Source organism: Bos indicus x Bos taurus, chromosome 7 (genome assembly GCF_003369695.1).
Source record: "Bos indicus x Bos taurus breed Angus x Brahman F1 hybrid chromosome 7, Bos_hybrid_MaternalHap_v2.0, whole genome shotgun sequence".
Lineage (NCBI taxonomy): Eukaryota > Metazoa > Chordata > Mammalia > Artiodactyla > Bovidae > Bos > Bos indicus x Bos taurus.
The window spans coordinates 92624827-92652521 of record NC_040082.1 but is presented as its reverse complement, the minus strand read 5'-3'; the positions used below and the strand labels follow the sequence as shown (position 1 = coordinate 92652521).

The window sequence follows — 27695 nt, the reverse complement described above, 5'->3', positions numbered from 1 at the left end:
TCTGTATTTATTATAAATTTTATTGGCATAAATGTTTAGCAGGCAACCTCCAGCAATAAAATAAGATACTCCCCACTGCAAATTCCATACAGCCAAAACTGAGTGTCACAGACTGCCTTTCTCGTTTTTTGGTTTTTTTTTTTCCACTTTTGTAACCCAAAGCCAATCTATGCTTGCAGGTGAGAAACAAGCAAATGGAGGTTGATATTTTCCTCTAGACACGGAGATGGAACGAAACAATCAAGATGTGTGTTCACACTTCACTTGCTTTTTGATGATGCTTGGAACTTCTTTGCTAAATCAGATAATGGTTTAACAGCCCTCGATTTTTTTGTGTGCTAGTGACAATATTAACAGTTACAGGCAAAACCCACATAAATGTCATCTACATGGCGAACATGTTTTCCCAGCACTTTTGAGTGTAGGCAATCAACAAACAATACATCAAATCAGACTTGTAAGCTTTGCTGCTTCCCCTAGTGTAAATACCATCACCATGGTCCATTTTAAGTTACTAGTGTGGTGACACTGAACACAGAGCTGGCAAGCAATGTCCTGAGAAACGGAATTACACAATATTTCCAATGCCAGATACAGTAGAGGTGAACTATCTCAAGGGCATAGAAATAATATCACGAAAATAACAAAAATCCCATGCCTAAGGCACAGGGCAGTTTGAAGCCTCAAGATAACTCACAATGTCTAGTAAATGTACAGTACATAGCAGTCATAATATATAAAAATATTTTATTATCCAGCATCAGGTACCACCTCACACCCTCCCGTATGTCCCTGTTACACACGGTCACACACAGTCATATTGTAAAGCCAGCATATTAGACCATCAGCTTGGCAAAAGCTGGAGGTTTTGTCTTATCTTGTTCCTGGCTGGATCCCCAACACCTAAAACAGTGCCTGATAAATTTTGCATGAGTGAATAAAGCTCACGCAGCATACATACTTGGACCCTCTCCCACAAGTTAGCCCCGTGAATCCCATGGAGTGGGAAGGAGAGGGATTGGAAATGAGTCTCTATTTCACACATATTAACATAAATAAGGATGGGGAGAGGGTCTATTTTATTTGCTCCTATTTCTCTAGCCCTGTACAGTGCCTGGCATGGAGCAGAAGCTCAATAAATATCAGTTGAATGGATTAATATAATGTACAGTGTCTGAGCTCAGCTCAGAATAAATACCGAGGGACCCAGAGGATCCTAGAGGAAGGGGGTCAGCAGCACTGACCCCTGGCCAGCCCAGTGAGGTAGAGGAGCTGGGTCCCATCACCTGGGGCCCCAACGAAAGAAGGGAAGATGCAGTCTTGTTCCAGGAGGTGACACCTAGGCCTGGGGTCACGTGAGCTTTGACAAGGGAAGTCCACTGGGAACTTGGGTGGCCACGCGGAAGAGGCCCCAGACCGTGGCTTCGGCTGAGAGCTGCCAGGAGAGAGGCTCCCGGATCCTGGGGCGCAAGTGGACGCTCAAGCGCTGCCCCGCATCCAGGTGCAGCAAGCTGCTCCGGAAACCAGCTGCTGAGTTCCCCAAGGGTGGGGGTGGCAAGTCCAAGGTCAGGGTTAGGGCGGCCCCGGCTTGGTAAGGCTGCAGGTCCAGGGCCACGGAGATGGAGTCGGAGCCGTTGCGGTTGCCCGCCATCACGCGCTTCAGGGTCAAGTGCAAGAAAACATAGTAGACCCCGGCCTCGGGGACCACCAGCTCTTGGGTGCGCTTGTCGTAGTGCACGCCTGGCGCCAGAGTCACACCTGTCAACCCCTGCTCGCTACGCCACTGCACCGGCCCTTCGGTCAGCTGTGCTGTGGGAGGAGAAGGTGGGGTACACTGAGCAGGTGTGCATAGCTGGTGGGCGGGGAGCATAGCCCTGGGAAACGGGGGGAGCGGCTCTAAGGGAGAGGCAAAAGTGGGGAGGAGTGTGTGAGAAAGATAAGGGAGCTCAGGGAAGGAAAAGCGTCTCGGAGGGAAGTAGGGCTTGAGGAGGGGAAAGAGGGGCTAAGAAGGGAGGGAAATTCGGGGGGAGGGGGAAGAGACTCAGGTGGAGATTGAGGAAGCGGAGGGGAGAGAGGGGGTGTTGGTGGAGGGAGAGAGACTTCCAGAAACCAGGGAGGAGGAGGACATGTAATGCCAGAAAGGATGATGGAGGGGAAAGGGAGCTCCTAGGGATGGGAGGAAGGGGTTTGGAGAGAGAGGGGGCAGGCAGAGACGAGATAGAATGGAGGGACTCGGAGAAGGAGGCAGGACGAGAGGGAGAGGGCGGGGAAGGGAAGCTTGTCAGGAAGGAGCGAAGATCCTAGAGGAAAGCTAACGGGAGAGAGAAAGGGGTGGAGGGTGAAGAAGGAGGGAATTTCAAAGAGAGAGAGGATGGGGTGAAGGTCTTCTTAAAAGAGATGCGAGGAGGTTGCAGGAGAGTCCGGAAGGGGGAGGGAAAGGGCTTGGGGGAAGAGTCCCCAAAAGAGGGAGAGGAAAGGGGGACGGTCTACTGAGGGAGGGTGAGGAGGAGAGTCTGGGAGAGGGAGGGGCAGAGGGAACAGGGAAAGAGTCTCCCTAAAAGAGAGGAGGAGGAGGAGGAGGAGGGTCCCTGAAAGCGGGGAAGGGAAGTGAGTGGGAAATAGGGCTTCCAGAAGTGAGGGAGGGGAAACGGCTGCGGAGGAGGGGTCCGGATCTCCCTGAGTCCAGTAAAGGGAGCCGACCCGGCTGAGATTTGCGCGGATCCAGGCCCAGCCTTAAGGGGGCGGGGGTCTGAGGTGGACACAGATGGAGGTCAGAGAAGGAGACCCGGAGAGGGACAGCCGAGGTTCTAAGAGGGTAGGGGAAGCTTTTCAGAGAAGGGAGGGAAAGAGGATCAGGTTGGGTCAGAGGGGGGAGGGGGCTTCCCTCTCCCGGAGCTCTCCCACTTAGTGCACCCTCCCCCCCAGCTCCCCCGGGTCTTTAGGGAGTCACTCACCACCATCGGCCACCACCAGCTGCGCGAACACGCCCTGCTGAGAGAAAGGACAAACGCAAAGTGATTAAAGGTCCTCCTACTCGCAACTCGCAGCCCCCTGGAAAGTGGGGTCCCCGGGATCTGCGCAGGCCTTGAGCCTACAGTCTTTATGGTCCCTTCCCTTCGCGTTCCAAAAGAACCACTCCGCGCGCGCACACACACACACACACACACACACACGCTGCCCCAGCCCTGGCTGTCTGCAAGGAGAGGACCCCGAGGACTTAGGAGGGAAATGAGACAGTCCCTCCAGGGGTCTTGACACTGCAGAGTCTTGAGAGGGAAAGGAGGGTACCCTAAGGGTCCGGGAAAAAACCGAGGTTCTCCCCGAGTTACGAAAGAAAAGGGGAACCCCACGACGATTGCAGTGTCCCTCGGGGTGCGCGTTGGTGAAACGGTCCCCATCTGAAGCCCGGGGTGCAGATGGGGTCTCACGGGGGGTTAGGATTAGAATGGCGCCCCCTTGGAGACCTGGATAAAGAATTGGTGCCCTCAGAAATCCAAGAAGGACGGGGGGTGGGTCTCTCCACCCTCGGGCTGGGACGCAGAAAAGACCTTGCGGGAGGCGGGGACGCGGATGGAGAAGGGGTCCCGGGGCTGGGTACGGGTCTCTCTCGGAGTCCAGATCGGGCAGTATCTCACCTGCGGAGAGTTGGGGAGGCGGGCGTGGGGGTCGGAAGTCTGCTCCAGGCCCACGGGGAGAATCGAGCTGGGCGCTGGACTGGAAACCGGCGAGGCAGGGGTCCCGGGGACGCCCCAGACCCGCACCACGCAGGTGGCGCAGGCAGCGGCAAGCAGCAGCAGCGCGGCGCTCAGAGCCCAGGGCAGCGGGTTGCAGACGCGACCCGGGGGCGCGGGCGACCGCTGGGCCTCGGGGTCCGGGGTGGCGAGGTTGCTGGAGTGCATGGCCGGCTGCGGGCGGCTGCGAGCCGGGTCCAGCGCACGGCCCTTTATAGCTAAGTCCCGCTTTCCGGGGAGTGGCCCGTGGGGATCCCAGCGACCCGCTGGGTAGGTTGGTTCCCGCCCGCCCCGCCCCGTTCGGCCCCGCCCCGCCCCCTCCACCTTCGGTCCAAACTTTCCCCAACTTTCTCTTCCCTGAATCTCCGTCTCCTTTTCTCTCTAGCTCTCCACGCTCTGCTCCATCAAATCCTCTTGACCCCCAGTTCTCTCTCTTGCATCTCCCTGGTTATCTCTTAGCCTCTCTGCTTCTCTCTCTTGTCTCTTTTCCGGATTTCTTATCCCTCCCTAGCGCTCCTCCCCCAAGCATTGGGGCTCCTCCAGGGCTCCCCTAAACTCAGCACTTCTTCGGAGGAATCAAAGAACAGCCAGGCCTCAGCCCGCTTGTCCTCTGGAGCATAAGTCCTCCCAATGGAACCCCGAGTGCCCTGCTCAGTCCTCTCTCTACTTCCCTCTCTTTTCCCGGGACCCCGGACCTTCCCTGGCCTGCCCCCACCCACCCACCTAGACGCTTCCCGTCTGGGGCTCCCTGGACCCCACAAGCAAAAGGCTGGAGAGTCCAGGTGGAGAAATTCCCCTTGTAGGAAAGGGACAACCTTGAGTGAGGCGGAGGAAACTCAAATTTCCCGTTCGCGCTCTGGTGGTGTCCGCGGGGGCGGGAGGAGGAGCGGAGATGCAACCAGAACTCTGCCTCAAAAGAGGAAGCAATCGTGGATTGACAGATGGCCAGCCCTAGAAAAGCCCTGGGCTCCCAGAGAAGCCCGGCTCTCCCCAGACCAGCAGGGTGGACCTCGCCATCCTTCTTCAGGTCTCACTTCCCCTATAGCGCAAGGGAGAATGGACTCGGGAATTGATCTCACCCGTCCACCAGCGGCCCAGGAAATGGGGGGAGGGGTGTTTTGGTTCAACTGAACAAAGATCGGATACCGACCCTGTATTCAACCTTGTATTAAGCCTCTCTGAGGAATTAAAAGGAGAAAACAGTAATGATACTGGCTCTTGTTGACACCTAGGTGTAAAAAGCTTCCGTTTTAATACTAGCGGTTTATAAAAAATTTCTGTGCCCAAACCAGCATCACCTGGGGGACCTGCTAGCTCTGCAAATTCTAGCACCTCAGCCAGACCTATTGACATTCTGGGAACTGAAGCCCTGCAGTCAGTGTCTGAAGGAGCCTTCAAGAACATTCTGACACTTGCCCAAGTTGAAGAACCCACTGCGTTGTACCAAGATTGTTCCTTCGCACCTTCTGTCCCCTATGCCTGGAATGTTCTTTCCCCCAGATCTGCGGTCAGCTGTCCTTCTGAGTAAAGCAGAAGGATTAAGGTCCGGCGCCTACTTTTACTGTCTCCCAAAATCTCACTGCAGCCATAGTTAAGGGACTGTTTTAAAACCTAAACCAAAACTTGTCAGCCATGGGGTGGAATGCCAAATACACATTCCCTAGCAAAATACCACCATCAACCACCGTGTCTCACGCCTCAGTTATTGGTGACCTCCTGCCAACTCCAAAAGAGATGTGGTGGGTGGCAGCTAAAGTAGAAGCATTGGTTGAAAGTAAATTCCCAAAAGAGATACCAGCTCTGCTCCCCAGTTGGGTGGAAACACAGCCATTTTTTTGTTGCTTTTTTTTTTTTCCCCTCTAGACCACGGAAATCTCAACATTTCTGGTGGGAGGAATGCAGTTGATAATAGAAGAATCATGCTAGGATCATGTGTGAATCAAATGTGTGAACTTGAATGCAAGAGTTGAAACTGTCCCACCTTGACCCTCGCCCCCTCGACCCAGCAGCCAGGACCTGAAAGATGGGGATGGTGGGATCTTTTCTCCGAGGAATCTGACCAGCCAGGAAGATAGATACAAAGATTCTGAGGACAAAGAGGCTTCACCAGATACCATCGCTCTGCCAAGAAGCTCACAGGCCACTGGCCATTCTGTTTATTATTAAACCCCACCCCAAGGCAGCTCACAGACAAGGTTTGCCCGAGCTGACGAAAAAGAGGAATTCAGAGAACTCCCAGGCACCATCTCGGACAACCCAAACGAAAGTGTCTCTCTCTCGGGCCCCAGTTACATCACCCCTTGAAATTTCCTTACTAGCAGTTTCCACCACGTGAGATATTCTTGTTCGTTTGTTTACTTGCTCGTGGTTGTTTCCCCCCAAGAAACTGTTAAGTCCCAAAGAGGAATATCTTCACCTGCCTGGTTTCCATGCTACCTCCAGTACCTAGAAAATTATAGGCCTTGATAGTATTTATTGAATAAAGGAATGAATGAAGTATAATAGTTACCAGCATGGATTCTAGAGGTGGAAAAACCTCAGTCCACTGACATTTTGTGTGTTTTCATTTTGAGGCAGCTGGGAAAAGTCAAAAGAAGACTCCTGACAGGTGCAAATCACGTGTGAAATTCAAATTTCAGTGTCCACAAATAAAATTGTATCAGCACACAGCCACGCTCATTCGTTTCCATACAGTCTGTGGTGACTTTTGCAATGTTCCAGCCAAATGGGGTAGTTACAACAGAGATTGTTTGGCCCATGAAGCCCCGAATGTTTACTCTCTCTGGTCTCTCAGTGGAAAATTTGCTGCCCCCGCTCTAACATTCTTGCATTTCAGCCCTCCGGTTTCTTGCTGTGTGGTCTGGGGCAAGCTGTTTCAGCTCTCTGAGCCTCACTTTCCACATCCGCTAAATGGGAATAAGAGTAAATCTCAAAGGGTAGCTGAGAACTTGCTGTGAGCAGTGGCAGGCCCATGGCAAAGGCTCATTCCAGGTGAGCTGGATCACTGAGTTTTCTACAATTCCAATGGCTGGAGTAAAAAAAAAACTGAAACTCCAAAAGTCAAAGTCACAGTCAAGGACTTCCAGTGACTTCTGAATTAAGGGACTTAGCAGAATTCTATACACCCCCTCCAGGGTCGGGGAACAAGGCCTGGCAGCCTGGGGAAGGCGCAGGCCGCAGCCAGGGAACGCCATGACGCATTGTTGTGGTCGGCACATCTGATATAAACAGCCCCGCCCACCATGGAGCTCTCAGCATCAGTTGCCTAGCACCACATGGTTCAGTAGTCACACCTCTGTGCTCAACTGTCTCCCCAGGAGAGAGTGGGCCCTGGTTTCCCTCCCCTCTAGGGGAAGGACCTGAATTCTCTCACCATTGCCATTCCAGGGCTCAAGGGAGGGACTGGGCAGGAAGTAGTTGGAGGGGGGAGAACCCCTCTCCCCTCTCAGAGGCCCAGCAAACAGGCACCTCCTCCAGGAAGTATGCCTTGATTTTTCCTAGCCAAACTCACCTCCTTATGAGTTTCTGCCTGCCCGCCACCCTGAATGAAGTCCATTGGCCTGGATCCTTCGTGTCCCCACAGGCAAAGCCTGAAAGAGATCTTTAGTGATTACTGGGTAAGTGCACAGTGAGAGAGCATGGGACCCAGTAGGGGGCTGTAAACCAAGAAAAGAAGAAAAATGAGAAGAAAATAATTGAGTGAGATTGGTTTTGAGCTGAGGGAGTGTCCACACGTGTTGAAGGAGGAAATTGAAACTGAGAGAAGAATCACGTTCTCCAGATTAAGTCTCTGGAAAAGCTGGGTCCGAGTCTCCTTGGCCCTGGGGAAGCCGGGGAAACACAGATCCGGCATGTGAATGCACTTGCCATATTGTGTAAACATGACAAGGCATGATGGTGCCATTAGACTTTGTGGAGTTGGGGTGCCCTTACCCAGCTACTGTTGAACTGTGTTGTGTTTCCAACGTAATGAGTGTTCAGGATAAGGAAAGTGGGAGTGAGGGGATGTACCTAAAAGTGTGTTTCTAGTTGAGGAACAACAATGGCACATGATCCCATCTCTGAGCCTTGCTTTTCACACCAGCTCCAGGAGTTGGTGATGGACAGGGAGCCTGGTGTGCTGCAGTCCATGGTGTCGCAAAGAGTCGGACACGACTGAGCGATTGAACTGAACTGAACTGAAATGGGAATAAGAGAAGGTCTCAACGCATAGCTAGCTTTAAATCCCAGTTCTGTCTCAAAGCAAATGCCTTCACCTCTCTGCCTCAAGGTTCCCATCAGGGAAGTATAGCTAATACAGGGACCACCTCCTGGGATTACTGTCCCGAATCAGAAGCCAGAATGGCACCTGGCATTCAGCAAGTGCTCTCCGGCACGATTGAGGCTGATGGTCTGGTGCCTCTGTAACTTGTAGGTGGGGATTTGATCCTGTAGATGAAGCAGCAGAGTCCAGAAACGAGTGCAGATGTCTGGGCCAAAAGAGAGGCAGGAAGAATTCAGAATGGAAATAGTCAAAAGTGTCATCGAAATGGTCAGATTATCACTCATAGAATCAGTTCAGTAATAAGCCATGGGGGAGGTTGAGTCATCTATTTGGGGCTCGATAGAGATCTCTAAGGGCTAAGAAAACAAAGAATGCGGATTTGGTTTCAGAGCAAAGACACATTTGCATAGCACATATCTAGAAGGTTTATAAGAAGCTCAGTGGGGGGCTTCCCTGTTAAGACTCCGCACTCCTAATGCAGGGGGCCTGGATTCGATCCCTGGTCAGGAAACTAGATCCCACATGCTGCAACTAATACCCAGGGTGGCCCAATAAATAAGTAAATTAAAAAAAAAAAAAAAAAAGGAAGGAAGCTAGAGGTATTCAGGAGAATTATCTGAAAAAGAGATCATGAACCTTCCACTGTATAAGCTTCTGCCCACTTACATTTTCCACATTTGCTTTGTCTTGGTTTGTGTGTGTGTGTTACATACAGAATCGTGGTCAAGTATGAGTACATAGAGAAAGAAACCAGTGGCCACACACAGGCCACACACACACAAATTTTAAGAGAAAAAATAAAAAAGAAAGACCCGAGCTATTTGGAGGAAGGGAAAATTTTCACACCAGTGACATCAAAGGTAGGAAATGGTGTTTCCCTGCTAATGGCAGTGGACGAACACAGGGATGGGGAAGACCCAAGCATACCAGGGCAGGCCCGGGGTACCCCTCAGAGGGCCCGGTCCCTGAGAAGCCAGCTCACTCTGCTGGGAAGCAAGCCAGCCTGGTCTCAGGAAGGAGGCCCCAGCACGGCTAACACCTGGAAGGGACTCTCCAACTGGCCCAGAAAGGCAGCCACCAGACAGACACTTGTGTACAAAAGACATCCCGATTCAGGCAGTACACAATTACAAACAAAGGCAGAGACACAAACACACCACACATACACACACTGAGACACGTAATCACAGATACACAAGAGTAGCCCCCAAAGCTAGCCACAGACGCACAGAGACACACAACGGATACATATTCAGAGCATAAACACCCCAGAATATAAGAACACACAATATCACAATCACATGCATACCAAAACAGTGGTGGGGATACACCATACAGGCATACACACAGTCACACACTAAGACATGCCCAGACACACAATACTAGACACACAGCTGCCCAAGCTAGCCACAAGAGCACAAAAGGACAGATTCATGCCCAGAGTCACGCATACCCACTAACATACAGCCTGAAAGAGTCTTGAAGGCTCTGAGATATGCATTCAAAGACACACAGTATCAGATGCCCAAAGACCACCAAAGGCACTTAAGTCACACACTGACTGACACAGGCTGACCTGGAAAGACTGGAAAAGACACAAATACAAGGGAGAACAACCAAGGAAACCCAGGTCCCGCCCCCAGGGAAGATCCAGGGTCTTTGAGCCACCAAAGATCCACCCCCCAGGCTCTCCTTCTGGGGGCGTATCACTCACTCCCTCCCTTAAGGAAACTCTGGGTCCCTTTCCTTGGCAGTGTGGGCCGCGGGCGACCCCTGGTGGACCCGGCGCCTCGGTCCAGGGCTTCACGGAATGGGCGGGTGGGAGGAGGGTGTCTAGGCTGAAAGGATGAAAAGATGCTTCGGCGTCTACTGAAACACTCGGAGAAAGGAGCGTGGCAACAGGGAAAGGGAGACACCGGAGCCCGGCTGGAACGGGACCAGACAGGGTCTTGGACGCGGGAACAGGGCGTAAGAAGCAGGAGTGGGACTGAAGACCCTCACCCATCCCCACTCGGTGCAACCCCGGGTCCCCGCGAGGACGGTGCTCCAGGGACAGTAAAGACAGGGTAAGCCCGGAGGCGAATTCCCATTGGTCCGCGGCGGACCAATGAGGAGCGGCGAGGACTCCCGGCGTGGCGAAGAGGGACAGGGCAGCCGTTGATAGAGATGGAAGGGTCCTGCCTGCCCAAACAGGCTCTCAGCCGGAGAATGACCACCAGGGAATCGCCCAACGTCTGCAATCGCCAGCACGGAGACGTTTCTCCCAGGAGGACTCTCGTCAACTCCGATATGCCTTTTACCCGCGGGACCCTGAGAAAGGTGGGCTTGCCCCTCGCAGAGCTGCCCCAGTCTCCCAAGCCCTGCCCAATCCCAAACCCCACCACTACCCCGTCATACTCCGTAAGCCCTTTCCACTTCCCTTTCTCCCAGGCCCCGCCCACTCTCCCGCCCTCGGTATCCCAAGCCCTGCCCACTCATAAGCCCCTCCCACTTCCCTGTCATTCTCCCTAGGCCCCGCCCACTTCCTAGCCACTATTGTCCCAAGCCCTGCCCAGCCTCCAGTCTGCCCACTTTCCCGTAAGCTCCGCCCACATTTCAGACCAACTTCTGAGGCCTTGCCCACTCTCCTGGCCCATTCACTTTTCTACTTTTCTCGGGCTAGGACTGCCTCTCCCCAGGCTCCGCCCTTTTATTGTCTCCCTAGCCTGACTTTCCTGGAGACTCCAGTCTCTTGAGTATTTTGTCCTGGGCAATGGCACCCACTCCAGTACTCTTACCTGGAAAATCCCATGGATGGAGGAGCCTGGTAGGCTGCAGTCCATGGGGTCGCTAAGAGTCAGACATGATTGAGCGACTTCACTTTCACTTTTCACTTTCATGCATTAGAGAAGGAAATGGCAACCCACTCCAGTGTTCTTGCCTGGAGAATCCCAAGGATGGGGGAGCCTGGTGGGCTTCTGTCTATAGGGTCGCACAGAGTCGGACACGACTGAAGCGACTTAGCAGCAGCAGCAACACTTTTCCAGAACTCTCTGCCCCATTCCCAGTCCTAGTCTAACTTTCCTGGAGTCCTCTGGTCTCTGAGCATTTTGTCTGAGCACTTAAACCCCACCCACTTTGTTCCTCTCCACCTTCTTCCAGACCCCACTCAAAATTTCAAGACCTTACCCCAAAATCAGTCAAGTCCCTGAATGGGATGGGGCTCCCAACTAATGGAGTCAGGGAGGCCTCAGTTTCCTCCGACCCTTAGGCCATCCTCAGGAAGGTGCCACCTCCTTGGCCATTCTGGGGGTTGCCCCGCCTCCTTGGCCATCTAATTACTGGCCTGCAATGGGACCCCTCCCTGCCCACCTTGATCTTCACCATTCAAACCAGCCTCTCCCCCACTATGACCAGATCGCCTCTTGAGCTCTAATTCCAGTCCGGGTGGGCATGCCAACCCCTTCGTTCCCCACAGGCAATCAACTTACCACATACCATCTTGGCCTTGCCTGAGTTGGTGGTCCGATACCAGTGCCTGTGGCCTGGAGACCCGCGCAGGACACCCCTGTTCCATCCGCTGCCACACTCCTGGACTGCCAAGCTGTTGGTGGCTTTGGACTTAATCTGTCTGATGCTGGGTGAGCCCCCTCCCTACCGTCCTTGAGCCCCTGCCCTACGTGGACACCCAAGAAGCCTTGGAGGGAGTTTGTCTTCCTGTGTGTCTTTATCTGAGGTTTGCTAGGCCTGGGGCTGGCTGCCTGCCCTAATGTGTGTACTTGGGACATGCGTGTCATCAGCATATTTCTGGGATGTCTGGGTCAATGAGACTCTGCGTGAAGGGAGCAGAAGGGGACTCTCCACAAGAATGGATTTTGTGTGCTTACCTGTCATCCTGGATCTGGATGCTGGGGTCAGCGTCCAGCTGCTCATCTTTTTGTTTCAGTCTTGCATATGACTTTATGTGCTGTAAGTCTCCTTGAGTTGTGTATCTGGGTCTGTCTATGTGTCTGTGGTAGGAGGTATGTTTTACTATATATATCTCTGTGTACGTTTTGACTAGGGGTATGTTGTGTGCAAGCCCCTGGGTCTATCTGTATGTCTGGGGCTGGTCTGTGTTGCACTCATATCCATGTGAATGTATAATTCTGTGTGTGTGTGCACATGTGAGCGTGTATGCGTGTGTCCCTTTGGGTCCCCGAGTTGCATATTGTATTGTGTTGCCTGCTGTATTGGCTTGGTGGGCGGGGGGCGGTTCATTGTGGGTGACTTTTTTGCATGCACTTCATCTATGGGAGCCCGTGACTATGCATCTGGGGTGGTGGTCCATCCAATGGTATTTGTGTAGCCAGCTTTGTGTCTGGGTCTATATGGGCCTATGTGTATTGTGGGTATACTGTTATATGTCTATGTATGTACATCGGAATCTGGGTGTCTGGGTCAGACTGTGTGGTTGTCTAATTGTGTGTGTCAGATTCTGGGTGTGTGGGTACCCATGTGGCCTGAGCTTGCTTGGGGTCCAGATGTGTGGCTGGCATAGACCAATACCCTCAACTCCCCAGTGGGTAGAACTAGTGACCAAAGCTCCTTTGCTGGGATGCGGAGGCCAGGCTGGGACACTAGCTTGGCCCTTCCAGCCCAGCGAGGGAGCTGGGGATGGTGAGAGATTGGGTTCCAGCTGCCACTAGGCTTCAGCGGATGAGAGTCAAGACGGGGAGGGAGGCCTGGTATAGGCTTGTAGAATGAGCAGGCCTACACCGGCTGGAGACAGGCCCCCTGGTCTGCCTGCCTTCAGGATAGTAGTGTCAGGTGAGGGGCCCCAGAGGCTGCTCACACACAACTTTGCTACCATTTTCTCCCAGCTCGATCAGCCACAGAACCATCCACATAGGCATGAAACACACATAGATACCACACACACCAAGACAACCCACACATCCGTGGATACAATGTATAATGTCTTTTTTTTTCTCTCTCTCTCACAGACATGTACTCATGAGCACCACAAACACCTATTCACACCACATACACATGACATAGACATAGCTATCCATCAGCACACATACACATTCGTACACAAACACATGCGGAGCCACAGTCATACACGTGTACCTGCACACAAGAGGACACACACACATATGGAAAGAGTGAGCCCTTCCATCATTATCCTTACCCCTTACCCACCTCATTCCCAAGACCCCAGCTGTGAATGGGTCCCTGGGGCTCTGGCCTCCTGGCCAGACTGTCCTCCCCACCCATGTCCCCATGTCCAGGCTGTGGAGATGCTGGGAGGACAGACTGGCCAGAAGGCCTAAGGAGAGTCAACCTCAGGTGACCCGTCTATGAGTGGGGTCATCTCCACCCCCTGCAGTCAGCCTCCCCATTGTGCTGAGTGAGACCGGTTTGCTGGAACCCCACATCCAGGGCTTCTTTTGCAATGACACCACCATCCAATACCCCCGGATGGCCCATTACATCATCGAAGACTCGGCACTCATAAAGATGGGCTTCTTCATCTCCATCTTCACGGTAAGAGGCTGGCCACTTCACCTCAGGCTGTGGTGACACGCTATGAGCGAGTTCACCCCTTTTTCTGGCAAAATGGGAACCCCCCAGGATTATAGATCTAAAGCAGAAGTAAATACCACCTCTTTTTCCTACTGAAATGGGACATTTCACTGCTCAATGGCATAAAACCCCTTTCCTTGAGGACAAAGTAAGCCCCCACTTTTGACTTAGTATAGGGGAAAGAACCCCCTCTCTGCCTTAGGCATGGAACAGGAAGTTCAGCCCCACCTCCCCCCAGTAGACTGGGAAGCCCCAACCCTTTATGCAGAAGGCAGGAAGCAGCCCTGCCCCCTGGGAAGGTGGGAAACCTCCTCCTCTCAAACATGGAACATCCTGCTTCTTCCTCCTTGGTGACAGGGGATGTTCCACAATTTTCCAGCATTTGGGTGGAAGCCTATCCTCATTTCCTGGTATAACAGGAAGTCCTGCCCTTTTTAGATATGGGACAGAAAATCCTGCCTATGTCTGACATAAACTAGGGAGATGTCCCACCTCTTCTCCTGGTGTAACAGGAAGTCCCACTCCTTTTAGCTATAGGACAGGAAATCCTACCTATGTCTGACATAAGCTAGAGCCATGCCCTGCCTCTTTTCCTGATATATCGAAATCCTACCCCTTTCAGATATGGGACCCCCCCCCCTTTCCCTGGTGGTAATGGGAAGCCATATTCCTTGGCTTAGGAGTCTTCCCATTTCAGACACAGGGGTGGGAGAAATCACCCATTTGTGTGTGTGTGTGTGATGGAATGAGAAGACCCACACTTTCGGCTGGTTTAGTGGGAAACAACAGCCTCCCTTCCATATGCGATAAAGCGTGGAGGATTTCCTTCCCTCCTTGCACCCCCTGCCCTCAGCAGTGACCCCCTCACCCATCCACTTTGGCCCCACAGATCAGCCTGGGAGAGCTGATTCGGGTCAGGGGCCTGCAGCTAAGCTCGCCAGCCTTCATGAGCAGCGCTTACATGGCCATGATCTACAAGCAGCTGCGCGCCTTCATCTTTGGCGGCCTGGCCAGCTTCTCCCTGACCAGTATCGCCAAGATGACCACAGGTCAACTGCGGCCCCACTTCCTGGCCACATGCCTGCCGGATCCAACCTCCTTCAACTGTGAGAATGGCTACATCACCAACTACAGCTGCACAGGGCATCCTGAAGATGTCCTCGATGCCAGGCGAGTGGGTGGGCAGAGAGGGGAACCCAGGAGGTGTCCCCACCCCACCCCACCCCACTCCACCCCCAGCTGATATCCATGCTCCCCCTGCCCATCCCCCAGGATGTCCTTCTATTCTGAGAACGCCTCCTTGGGGATGTACTGCATGGTGTATCTGGTGGTGAGTGTTGGTGGGAGGTGAGCTGCACACACAGCAAGGCCAGAAAATGCTCCATTGTTCCCCCCACCCCCACCATCCCATGGTCGGTGCCCACAGTGCCAGGCACAGCTCCCACAGAGCTTGTGTGTTCCCCCAGAGTCAGGAGGGCAAGAGTGGGGTGGGCCCATCTCCTCTTAAGATTCATTCAGCGTCCTGGTCCCAGAATAGCAACTTGCAGAACCCTCTGTCCCCCCGGCCCCTGCCCCTGCAGCTGGAGAGGGCTCATGCCAGGCTGGGTCTGTGCCCAGGACTGGGCTCCACCAAGGACAGCAGGAAGGGAAATCACCCAAGACCCAGCTGAGGTGAAGATCTAAGATTTAGGTAATAAAATGGCAGGAAGGGAAGTGGGGGGGGGGCAGGGGGAGTTGCCTCTGGGAAGGAGCCAACAACCCAGGGGCATAGGCTTGGATGGCAGAAGCAGATTAGAGCCAGCCCAAAGCACCCAAGCTTGGTGGTGGGCAGACACAACGACACAGAAGCTCCAGCCACCGGGGCACATGACGGTCACACAGCTGCCTTTACACCACCAATGTTTTCTCCCTGAAAGACAGTGGGTTCAGCGGCCACCTCCCCCAAACCATCCCTGCCCCTTTGTATTTTAAGACAAAGTAATTACAGCTTCCTGTAGTGATAAAAGCGCAGGGTTTTGGAGGTGGAATGTACCCGCTCTGTTTCCAGCCTCAACTTTGTGTGACACTACGTGAGACCTTGAACCTCGGTTTCCTCATCTGTATGGAAACAGCACTTGCCTCCTAGGGTTGTGGTTTCATGAGTTAACACATAGATGAACTGATACCCTCAAAGGACTCAGAACAGGATCTGGCCTAAAGGTCACTATTAATCATTAATAACAAGCAAAACAGACTGCCTTCGTTCCCGGGATGGGGCGGTGGTTGGGGGACTGGGTACACGCCAACATGCCAACGTGCACAGACAGACCACACACAACTCAGAGGCCGGCCGTGGTCTGATTTTTGGATGGAGCGGACAACTTTGTGAACAGAATATTCTGGATCTCGGGGAATTCCCCCACCTCTTAAGCGTCCCTCAAGTGCCCACAGTTGATCTCTCCCTGAAACACACAAGCACCACTGTCCTGTTCTTGCTCATCTCAAGGAAGTAAATTTCACCTGATGGGATTTTTTTTTTTCTTTCTGTTTTCCATTTCAAAATCAAGAACCCAAACTCGGCTCCTTGAAGGTTTGCCAATGAGGCCAACCTGCTCCGATTGGAGACCTGATGCAGGAAGTGGCAGTGCCCACTCACAGCATGAGCCTACCCGGAGGGTCTCACCTGACTCTTAGGAAATCATTCACCAACTAACAACTCTCCCAACGCTAGCATGTAGCTAAGAGCACATAGCTCTGTTACAGTGATGGACACAGCCCCTACCCTCTTGAGAAGCTGAAATACATTTCCATACAAAACTGGCAGGTTCAGGTAGAAAACACGGGTGGGCACAAAAATGCAGCCCTGGGGTGTAGTCCCTCTGATTACCCTCTCCCAGGGTTTCAAGGCACTGCCACCCGCCTTCCAGCTCTACATACAGGCCGGTTCCTGGGGACAGAAAATCTGGCTCTTACGGCCCACCATCCAGCTCCTTTTCTTGTCCCTGGCTCTGCTGACTGGCTACATCCGGGTCTTGGACCACTGGCACCACCCCTACGATGCTTTCTTCGGCTTCTTGCAGGGAGCTTTGACGGCTTTCTGGGTGGTAAGTGATGCCGTGGGACACCTGGGTACAGGGAGGGTCTGCTTGTCTGGGAGCCCTTGGGTATGCCCGGCACTCCTCACCTCCCAGGACGGGAGTGCAGGAGAGGCCAGACTGGAGTGGGAGAATGACCATGGAGTGAAGGTGATGTCAGCCCACCACAACCTCTCTTGGCTTCATCCCTGCAGGTTTTCTACATCGCAGGCAATGCCAAGTCCCAGAGCCACCTATGCTCTGTGTGCCACATTCCTCCCCACTTCCCCTCTCTGTATTCCTCCCCTGAGGACCCTCAGGGAACCCAAGGCATGCCCTGATGCAGAGATAGACAGAGGGCACACTCTGCTTTCCAGGGCCTGTGCTCCCCAGTGGGGCTGTCCCTCCCCCAGGTGGGCTAGTCCAGGAAGCCCCACCTGTTTGGAGCTCAGTCCTGACCCCAGATCAGCCCTGCCCTGGAGGGGTGACACAGGAAGTCCCATTTTCCTGGGGCTGAAGCCCAAATTAGCCCCTCCCAGCAGGGCCACTTCCACTTTATGTTTTTATGTTTTCTTGCTATATTAAAGAGTGAAATGCCAACACCAGGTTTATGAATTCTTGAGAGACATTAACATGGATTGATAGACTTTGTATATCAATCCGGGAACCACATCCCAGGGATCAATTATAACAACGTCTGATAATCTCGAAAGTCTCAGTCAGGTTTCTTGACTTTGGTTATTGCTGTTGGTTTTCAGGGCCAGATAATTCTTTGCTGCAGGGGCCATTTCAGTGCACTGGAGGCCAGTGAGCAGCCTCCATAGACTCCACCCACTGGGTGCCAATCACAACCCCAGGTTGTAATGGAAGGGGGTAACCTCCAGCTGAGAATTTCTGGGTTAGGGGATTCTGTGGAGCCATCCCAAGAGACTGTGCTCCATAATTATCTGACCTACTGAAGGATGCTACACACATTTAAATAACAGAGGAAGTAATTCACTGATCCTGGGGTGGGGGCAGGGGTCACCCTTATTTGTATGATCTGATCCATCCGGAATTTATTTTGATGTCTTCTTGTTATCGTGTTAGTCGTTCAGTCACGACCGATTCTTTGCGACCCCATGTACTGTAGCCTGCCAGGCTCCTCTGCTCCTTTGAAAATTCCTTGCCTGGAATTTTCCAGGCAAGAATACTGGAGTGGCTTGTCCTTTCCTTCTCCAGGGGATCTTCCCTAACCAGAGATCAAACCCAGGTCTCCTGCAGTGCTCTGGTGTCTAGTGTGAACCTAAAGATCCAACTCAATTTTGTTTTTTCTCAAATAATTAACACAGGATTTCTTAGCCTTGAACAGCAGTCCCCAACCTTTTTGGCATCAGGGACTGGTTTCGTAGAAGACAATTTTCCCATGGACCAGGGCGGGTCGGGGGAAGGTTTGGGGACCATTCAAGCACGTTACATTTCTTGTCCACTTTATTTCTATTACATCAGCTCCACCTCAGATCATCAGGCATTAGACCCTGGGGGTTGGGAATTGATCCCTGGCCTTGAGCCCTATTGATATTTGGACCAGATAATTCTTATAGTGGAGGGAGACTGTCCTGCCTGTGCACCTTAGAATGCTCAGCAACACCCACTTACCAGGTGCCAGTAGCACACACACACACACAACATTTAGGCATAACTAGGACATTGCCAAGTGTCCCTGCCCTGTGGAGAACCACAAAATCGGAAGCCACTGGTGAGAACTGTGAGGCCCCAGCCCTTCCAAGGGCCTGGCCAAACCCACCCCTACCCTGAAGTAGCCAGAAGCCACAGAGGACGTGGAGGCTTCCTGGGATGTCAGAGCGGGAGGCTGCCAGCAGAAGCCGACCCCAAGAGGGGCAGCACAGGAAGTCTAGCCCAGTGTCACAATAATAATTGTAATACCAATAGCTACAACTTATTGATCACTCTGCCGGGGGGTGGGCTTTCAGACCCTCCCAACTGCCTAGTGGGCAGGCATTCCTGACGGCTCCATCTTGGAGGAAATTCAGCAGGGGGAGGCCAAGTGGCCTGTGCAAGGTCATGTACTAATTACCAATGCAAAGGCAGGGCGATGACTTGTAATAACTTGTAACAATGGAACAGGAGGGTGCCGAGCTGGGGGGAGCAAGGCAGCCCCCCACCTCGGAGGGGCCCTCTATTCCCCTGCAATCTGTAATCCAGCTATACGTCTTAATCACTGATGTTCGACCCCAGGCGACGCTGAGGATGACCCCACCTGCGACAGACTCAGAGCCCAAAAGAGGTGTCCAGGGGGAGTGCACAGTCCCCCCACCCCCCGCCCAACACACACACACACATACCTCCGTCGGCTTCCAGAAGCATCCGCAGTCGAATATGGAAGGCATATCGTGGTTTTACTTACTACGCAGCTTCAAGAGAAGTCCAGCAGGAACCGACCGCCTCCCACCTCCCCAAACAGCCGGCTCCTCTGGAGCGGCCAGTTCGGCCCCCACCACGAGCCCTCGTGGTTAAGGCGAGCGTTTCTGGAGAATGACAACGAAACGGGATGGGAAGGGAGGCTTGGGCCGGAGAAACTGAGGCAGGGTCTTTCGCGGCGGGGGCGGGAGCGGGGAGAGGCTGAATCTCCCGGCTGCATGTTTACCGGGCTCTCTCCCTCCCTCTCGGTCACCCCACCCACCTCCCCACCCAATCCCGGCAAATCCCAGATTGCCAGGCCGGGCTGGCGGCGGGAGGGGTGGGACGGAGGGAGAGGGTACTGAGGGCGCCCGAGAGGCCTCGCCCCCACTGCCCGGATTTGGGGGTCCAGAGCATCCCCACTCCCGGGAGGTCTCTAGGAGGCAGGGGAGGGATATCCTTCCCTCCCTGCACCCTCCGTCCCGGGGCGGGACCAGGGGGCGGAGCGGGCCAGTGACCGGGCCGTGACGCGAGCCCCGCCTGCTCATATAGAGGCGCCCCGGGGGCGCAGAGACTGTGCTTTGCCGCCGCCTTCGCCGCCGCAGTTCGCAGCATCAGCACCAGCGCCAGCGCCGCCGAGTCCAGCATCAGCGCCACAGCCATGCGGGAGATTGTGCACCTGCAGGCCGGCCAGTGCGGCAACCAGATCGGAGCCAAGGTGCGCGGGGGGACCGGGCCCTGGAAGGACGCCGAGCGCAGTCCACTGAGCCCCGCAGCACTCCTCCACTGTGGGGGGCCAGGTCCCCCAGGAAGCCAGCACCCCAGGGTCGGTGGGGGAGGGGCGCGAAGGGCAGGGCCAAGCTGGGAAACAAAGAACTGATGGGGGTGGGGCCCGGCCTTCTGTCCGCTCGCCACAGCTGGCTTCACAGCTGGCCCGCTGGCCCCTCCACAGGCACAAAGAGACCCCGCCCCTGCCCACGGCAGCAGCCAGGGAAAGCTGCCCCCACCGGCCGTCTTGGCTGGGGTGTTGAATCTGCTTCACCCCGCCCCCACCTCTCCCTACTTGCTGCCTCATCCTCGCCTGCCCACCCTGCGACCCGGTCCCCCACTCACCTTGCTGGGGACAGGTGGCAGCCAGGGAGGTGATTGGGGATCCTGAGCTCAGGAGACGGAGGTGGGGGAAGGCCTGGCCATTGACTCCCCCTTCTTGGTCCTTTCCACCTCCCCCTTTCTAGTTTTGGGAGGTAATCAGTGATGAGCATGGCATTGATCCCACGGGCACATACCACGGGGACAGTGACCTCCAGCTGGAGAGAATCAACGTATACTACAATGAGGCCACTGGTAAGGGGGCAGAGGCACCTGGCCAGAGTGGGGGTGGAGAGGGCCTGGGAGGGGACTGGGTGCTGGTTCCTGGAGTTGACCAAGCTGCTGTCCATCTGCTTCTCTGCAGGAGGAAATTACGTGCCCAGAGCTGTCCTGGTGGACCTTGAGCCAGGCACCATGGACTCTGTCCGCTCTGGCCCCTTCGGCCAGATCTTTCGTCCTGACAATTTTGTGTTTGGTGAGTCACCATGAGGCACAGGCAGGGAAGCGTCCCCCTCCCCCCAATTCTTTCACTTCCACATGCTTGGTGAAAATTTTCCACCTAGCATCTGGACTGAGGAACTCAGAGGCCAGTGGGGAAAGTGGATACACAGGCCACTGTGGGAATCCAGGGGAGGCCTCTGACACAACAGGCGAAGTGCAGGGTAGAGAAGGCTTCCCAGAGGAGGTGGCATTTTAATTTAACCGATGGACCTGAGCCAGACTGCAGCGTTCAGATCCCAGCTCTGCCACTTCATGCAGTCGACAAATACTTATTAAGCACCTACTGCATACCCCAGGCCCCACTGTACCCACCCTGGGAATATAGCCAAGAACAAAACAAACAAAGCTCTGTCCACCCCTGCAGCTGACATCTTACTGAAGGGAGCTGGGAAGATAAATAAATGGGAAGAGAAGGAAAAAAAAGCCAAACTCAATCACTGATTGAATCCACTGGGTGATTTTGGACAGGCCCTACAATCTTCCTGTGCCTCAGTCTCTTGATCCTTAAAACAGGGTTAATACAGAGACTTACTTTTCAAGACTGTGAGGCTTAAAGCCACTGATATGTATAAGGAACTCAGAACAATGCATAGCACAGAGGAAAAAATACATAAGCATTTGATGTTTTGTTGTAGGTTTTATTATCTGTATCACTCTTAATGATGTCTTCAGCCTAAAAGATAAGTGGGACTTGGGCTGACCAAAGGGCAATGAAAAGAGGAAAGGTGTGCAAGACAGAGGGAACAGCATAGGCAAAAACAATGGACACATTTGCAGCCCTCAAGTTCAAGGGCATGCACACACTGAACAACCTTCTAGGAAAGCTTTCCTCATACTTCTCAGTCAAGCTTCCCAGGGACTTCCCAGGTGGCGCTAGGGGTAAAGAACCCACCTGCCAATGCAGGAGACACGAGAGACCTGGGTTCAATCCCTGGGTCGAGAAGATCCCCTGGAAGAGGGCATGGCAACCCACTCCAGTATTCTTGCCTGGAGAATCCCATGGACAGAGGAGCCTGGCAGGCTACAGTCCATAGGGTTGCAAAGAGCCAGACATGACTGAGGCAATTTAGCACATGTACTGGGTCAAGCTAAATGCACATGCCCACATGACTTCAGAGCCCAGGCTCTCCCTCCCCCCAGCACCTCTCCTCCTTAGTACACAGTAGTTTAATCTGGAGTCTAGGGATTGACAGGACAAGCTGTGTGACCTTGGACAAGTGACTTCCCCTCTCTGATTTGAGAAAGATTCAGGAAGATAAAGATGATTCTGTGTGGGTAGGGCTCACAATAAGTCCTCAGGAAATGGCTATGGAGAGACTGCATGAGATTGGCCAAAGGATGTGAGGGATTCTTGGATGATCAAGGGTGGCTCCAGTCGGGCCAAAAGATTCTGTGGCCTCTGAGAGATAAGGTAGGGGGAGGTGGTGGTAAAAGTGTGGACGCAGGAGCCAGACCACCTCTTCAAATCCTTTTTTTTTGGAGGAGGTGACATTGGACAGAGACCTGAAGAGAGTTTCAGTCATGGGAATACCTGAGAAGGAGAGCATTCCAGGCAGCGGCAACAACATCAGCACGTGCAATGGCCCTGGGGCAGGAACAGTGAGGAGGCCTCTGTGACTGGAGCAGGGAGGAGGGGAGGACAGGGAGGGGATGGCGCAGGTTGTGTAGGACCTTGTGCGTTGCTGGGGAGACTGGTTTTTATCCCAGGGAGATGGGAGCCCTGGAGGGGCAGCGGGCGGAGGAGGCGTGGCACCTGACGTGGGTTTTCACAGGCGCCCTCTAGTGGCATCAAGGAGAACAGATTGTGGACAGGTTGTAAACTGCTGCTGGGGGAAAGTCAAAGTGAAGTCGCTCAGTCGTGTCCGACTCTTAGCGACCCCATGGACTACAGCCCACCAGGCCCTCCGTCCGTGGGATTTTCCAGGCAAGAGTACTGGAGTGGGGTGCCATTGCCTTCTCCGTTAACAGTGGCTAGGCATATTATATTTACTTGGAGCTGGTGTACTTGGTGACAGCCTTAGTGCTCTCGGACACGGCATGCTTGGCCAGCTCCCCAGGTAGCAGCAAGTGCACGGCGGTCTGGATCTCCCTGGATGTGATAGTCAAGCGCTTGTTGTAATGCGCCAGGCGCGATGCCTCGCCAGCCATACACTCGAAAATGTCGTTGACGAAGGAGTTCATGATTCCCATGGCCTTGGACGAGATGCCGGTGTCCGGATGGACTTGCTTCAGCACCTTGTACATGTACACGGAGTAGCTCTCCTTGTGGCTGTGCTTGCGCTTCTTGCCATCCTTCTTCTGGGCCTTGGTCACAGCTTTTTTAGAGCCCTTTTGAGGGGCAGGAGCAGATTTAGCCCGTTCAGGCATGTCTATAATGACAACACCCAACAACACAGAAAGATCTTGAACCAGTGCAGAAGCCACTGTTCTGATCCAGATGGGTGATAAGGGGACTGGACCAGGTTGGAAGCAGAGAAGGGGGCAAGAAGAAATATTACCGGTTCACAAAAATAACAGCTGACAGTCTAATCCTAATCCTTGTCCTCTGGAGCTTGCATTCCCCTGCAAGATTACAGACAATAAGCATAATTAATAATTAAAAAAAAAAGAACAAGTTTATCAGTGCTATGGAGAAAATCAAGTATGGAAGAGGAATTAGAAATGGGGAGGATTTGCAGTTGTATAGATTGGTCAGGCAGAGCCTCCAAGTCCTAAAGGAGGGAAAGAGGGAGGAGCCATGTATGTATCTGAGGGAACAGCACTCCAGGCAGAGTGTACAGCCCATGCCAAAGCCCTTGGCAGGACCAGGCTCAGTGTGTTGGAGGAACAGCCAGGAAGCCTGTGTCTAGAGCGGAATGAGCGAGGGGGAGAGAGGGAGGAGGGGAGGGTATTGGGAGGGTCAGTGGACCACAGAGGTCATACAGGACCTTGTGGGACTCAGGGAGGACTGGAGCTTTTACTGAAAAAGAGAGGAAGTGGGGGTGGTTTTGAGCTAAGGTGGAACATGATTTAAGTTTCATCAGAATCCTTCTAGCCAGGATTTCCCTGGTGGTCCAATGGCTAAGACTCCATGCTCCCAATGCAGAGGGCCCAAGTTCAATCCCTGGTCAGGAAACTGAGATCCCACATGCTGAAACAGACTGTGCAGCCAAATAAATAAAAATAATTCTTTCCAGAAAAAATATCCTTCTAGCTGCTGGGTGAAGGGAAGCAAGGATGGAACTCAAAAGAACAATTCATAATGGATAGTAATAATAATAATTTTCTTATTACGATTTAACTACTAGATGACTTGGGGTGGGGTGGAGCGTGGGATTTCCCCATATCAGCCTGGGTGTCCCCTCCCTTTGCTTCTTCAGGCCAGTCTGGAGCCGGCAACAACTGGGCCAAAGGCCACTACACAGAGGGCGCTGAACTGGTGGACGCCGTCCTGGATGTGGTTCGGAAAGAGGCTGAGAGCTGTGACTGCCTGCAGGGCTTCCAGCTGACCCACTCGCTGGGCGGGGGTACAGGGTCTGGAATGGGGACTCTCCTCATCAGCAAGATCCGCGAGGAGTTCCCCGACCGCATCATGAACACCTTCAGTGTGGTGCCCTCACCCAAGGTGTCAGACACGGTCGTGGAGCCCTACAACGCCACCCTGTCCGTGCACCAGCTGGTGGAGAACACAGATGAAACCTACTGCATCGACAATGAAGCGCTGTATGACATCTGCTTCCGCACCCTGAAACTGACCACCCCCACCTACGGGGACCTCAACCACCTGGTGTCGGCCACCATGAGCGGGGTCACCACTTGCCTGCGCTTCCCGGGCCAGCTCAATGCCGACCTGCGCAAGCTGGCCGTGAACATGGTGCCCTTCCCACGCCTGCACTTCTTCATGCCCGGCTTCGCCCCACTGACCAGCCGGGGCAGCCAGCAGTACAGGGCACTGACCGTCCCTGAGCTGACCCAGCAGATGTTCGATGCCAAGAACATGATGGCCGCGTGTGACCCACGCCACGGCCGCTACCTGACCGTGGCCGCCGTCTTCCGGGGCCGCATGTCCATGAAGGAGGTGGATGAGCAGATGCTGAGCGTGCAGAGCAAGAACAGCAGCTACTTCGTGGAGTGGATCCCTAACAACGTGAAGACGGCCGTGTGCGACATCCCACCCCGCGGCCTGAAGATGGCCGCCACCTTCATCGGCAACAGCACGGCCATCCAGGAGCTGTTCAAGCGCATCTCAGAGCAGTTCACAGCCATGTTCCGGCGCAAGGCCTTCCTGCACTGGTACACGGGCGAGGGCATGGACGAGATGGAGTTCACAGAGGCCGAGAGCAACATGAACGACCTGGTGTCCGAGTACCAGCAGTACCAGGACGCCACGGCCGAGGAGGGCGAGTTTGAGGAGGAGGCCGAGGAGGAGGTGGCCTAGGGCGCCTCCATCACTTCACTTCCGCACCCTACTAGGAGGCTAACCTTTGACCACCAAGAATCCCTGCTTCACCTCCCAGCCTGACTCACCTCTGACCCTACAACCTTGCACCTCTTCCCTGGGCCAACCGTTGACCTTTGAGCCCCACTTTATCCCCGCCCTTGAGCTCCCCACGTTGAACACACCCCCCCTCATGAGCCCTGCTTTTCACTTCCGACCCCACAAGTGCCACCTTTAATTCCGTGATCCCTCCTTCACCCCTGACCTCTCCACCTTTGATCTCCCCTTAAGCCCCTCCACCCCCCTTTACACCCACAGACCTATAAACCCTGACTTATTTGCCCCCTCCCTCTGAGCCTCTCCTCTTCTCCCAATGTGTCTCACCTTTTACCCCACAAGCCCCACCCAGCCTCTAATCCCTCCTTCTCTCTGGATCCCCTGAGCCCACTTCTCTAAATTCACTCCCCTCAGCTCCTGCAAACCTTGGCTTTTCAAGGGTGCTGCTGGGGAGAAAGAAGCCCTGGAGCATGTGGACAAGAGAGGCTGTTCCCTGACCTTCCCCACTGCCTCACTCTCAATAAATTAATTGTTGTCCTGCCATGTTTCTGCCAAGTGTGTTTTTCGTCACCCCTCCTCTCCCTGTGGGATGGAGTTGGGAGCTGAAGGGACTTTTAATCTGGGGATGGACAGTGATTTCAGAGTCAGACCGGGTTATGCTACCAACTCACCCTCCAGTGTTGAGCAAGATGCTTGCCCACTCTGAGCCTTGATTGCCTCACCTGTAAAATGGGCTCATGTTTTCCCCCCATGCCACACCTCAAGGATTTTTGTAAGGACTCAGGGCACAGTACCTGGTACTGGGTGGGTGCTGAGTGATGGAGGTGCCACCACTCTCTGTGGGGCATCTTGCAAGTATGGAACATTGCAGGGGGAACCTCTAGGAAAGGGTGCCGGGGAAATGGCAGCCATGGGTAGTGCCTCAGGGGCAGTCCTGCCAGGGAGATGGTCACTAACACTGTGAAACACTTTGAGGGGCCTGATACATGTCTTATAACCCTCACACCAACCCTGTAAGATCTGAGCTTTTAGAAAATTCCCTGGTTCTGGATGGAGTTTCTACCAATGAACCTAGTCAGGCTTCCCTGGTAGCTCAGCTGGTAAAAAAAATCTGCTTGCTATGCAGGAGACCCCGGTTCAATTCCTGGGTCAGGAAGATCCCCTGGAGGAGGGCATGGCAACCCACTCCAGTATTCTTGCCTGGAAACTCCCCATGGACAAAAGAGCCTGGTGGGCTACAGTCCACGGGGTCGCAAAGAGTCAGACATGACTGAGTGACTAAGCACAGATAGCACAATGAACCTGGTTCCCCTGGTTGGGGAACTAAGATCCCACAAGCTGCATGGCATGGCCAAAAAAAAGATCTGAGCTTTTAGACAGTGTTATCAGTTAGCCTTTGCTGCATACAAACTAACCCCCCAAAAATTTAGGGGCTTAAAACAACAGCAATTTTTTATTTTGCTCCCAAATCTGCAATTTGGGCAGGGCTTGGAAAGGTAGCTTATTGGTGTTCCCTGTGGCATCAGCTACAGAATCTTCTTTGAGGCTGAGGGGTCTCCTTTCAAGGTGACTGACCCACTCACATAGCCACCAAATAGATTCCTGGGGGCTCAGCAGGGGCGGGTAGAAGGAGGGTGTTGGGACTTCTCCATGATCTGCCTGGGCTGGGTTCCTCCAACAGCAAACATCCCATTGCATTTTTCTAACAGCTTTAGAGGTCACTTGCTGTCCTGGGGACTCCTAATTAAAGTGTTCACAAAGGCCTGTCCAGGTTCCAGAGGATAGGTTGTAGAAGAGCATGTGGAACAGAAGCTACAACTATGACCATCTTTAGAAATTCCAATTTGCAGCACAAAGTTTCTTGCCCATGATCCCTTGGTTATGAAGTGGTGACCTGGGATTCAAACTAATAGTTTAGGTCAAGAACTCTGATTGCACTTTATCAGCCAGTGTTCAGTGTGGGAGACTCTAGGCATATTAAGCAGAAAGGGATTGGATACTCAGCAGGAGGGCCCTGCTGAGCCCCCAGGCATCCACTTGGCAGCTGTGGGAGTCATTTAGAGTGAGGATTTAGGGGCTTACAGCATCTCTGGAGGGGCTGAGAGAGAGGGTTGTAAGCCAATGCTGCTTAAATTTGATGTACAGCAGAGTCACGAGGGGACTTCCCAGGTGGCGCTAGTGGTAAAGAACCTGCAGGAGACATAAAAGAAGTGGGTTTGATGCCAGGGTCCGGAAGATCCTCTGGAGGAGGGCAATGGCAACTCACTCCAGTATTCTTGCCTGGAGAATTCCATGGACAGAGGAGCCTGATGGACTACAGTCCACAAGATCGCATAGTCGGACATGACAATGAGTGACTCAGCACAGCACAGCACAGAGTCAGCAGGAAAGGTTTGCATGAACACAGCTTCCTGAGTTCCACCTTATAATCTCTGATTCAGTAAGGGGCAGGGGGAAGGGGAGAAACTGCATTTTTAACAAGCTCCCAAGTGATGCTGATATTGCTGCCTATGAGGCCCTCTTTGGTGTAGCCCTAGAATAGGTTGGAACACCACCCTGGGAGCTGCTTCCTCTGCAGACTGGAGAATCAGAGGGCTGCCACCGGAAATAACTGAGTTAAAAAACGCCACCCCAAC

General features: G+C 53.5%; 4 protein-coding genes across 10 annotated transcripts; 3 read left to right on the top strand and 1 right to left on the bottom strand.

The window, feature by feature from the left end:
* TNFSF9 (TNF superfamily member 9) lies at positions 1-19389 on the bottom strand. 7 transcript variants are annotated; one of them, XM_027547460.1, is made up of 5 exons: positions 18941-19389; positions 8080-8200; positions 7243-7321; positions 2955-2991; positions 1-1809 (listed from the first exon to the last, which is right to left on the bottom strand). In XM_027547460.1, exons 1-5 carry the CDS (start codon positions 18960-18962, stop codon positions 1352-1354), a joined length of 717 nt encoding a protein of 238 aa, XP_027403261.1. In that variant the 5' UTR covers positions 18963-19389; the 3' UTR covers positions 1-1351. The 7 variants fall into 7 exon arrangements, with proteins under 7 accessions (XP_027403261.1, XP_027403262.1, XP_027403258.1 ...); XM_027547461.1 differs by lacking the exon at positions 8080-8200 and having other exon boundaries at positions 7243-7332; XM_027547457.1 differs by lacking the exon at positions 8080-8200 and having other exon boundaries at positions 3636-7321; positions 18941-18961.
* On the top strand, positions 12526-17195 carry LOC113895805 (phospholipid phosphatase 3-like). The gene is made up of 2 exons (XM_027547462.1): positions 12526-13503; positions 14432-17195. Exons 1-2 carry the CDS (start codon positions 13438-13440, stop codon positions 14783-14785), a joined length of 420 nt encoding a protein of 139 aa, XP_027403263.1. The 5' UTR covers positions 12526-13437; the 3' UTR covers positions 14786-17195.
* Positions 14816-17195, top strand: LOC113895803. The gene is made up of 2 exons (XM_027547453.1): positions 14816-14872; positions 16449-17195. The coding sequence occupies exons 1-2, from the start codon at positions 14816-14818 to the stop codon at positions 17178-17180; spliced, it is 789 nt and encodes a 262-aa protein (XP_027403254.1). The 3' UTR covers positions 17181-17195.
* On the top strand, positions 16586-25602 carry TUBB4A (tubulin beta 4A class IVa). The gene is made up of 5 exons (XM_027547452.1): positions 16586-16625; positions 19548-19713; positions 20231-20339; positions 20449-20559; positions 23945-25602. Exons 2-5 carry the CDS (start codon positions 19657-19659, stop codon positions 25000-25002), a joined length of 1335 nt encoding a protein of 444 aa, XP_027403253.1. The 5' UTR covers positions 16586-16625; positions 19548-19656; the 3' UTR covers positions 25003-25602.
* Positions 25603-27695: the final 2093 nt, after the last annotated feature.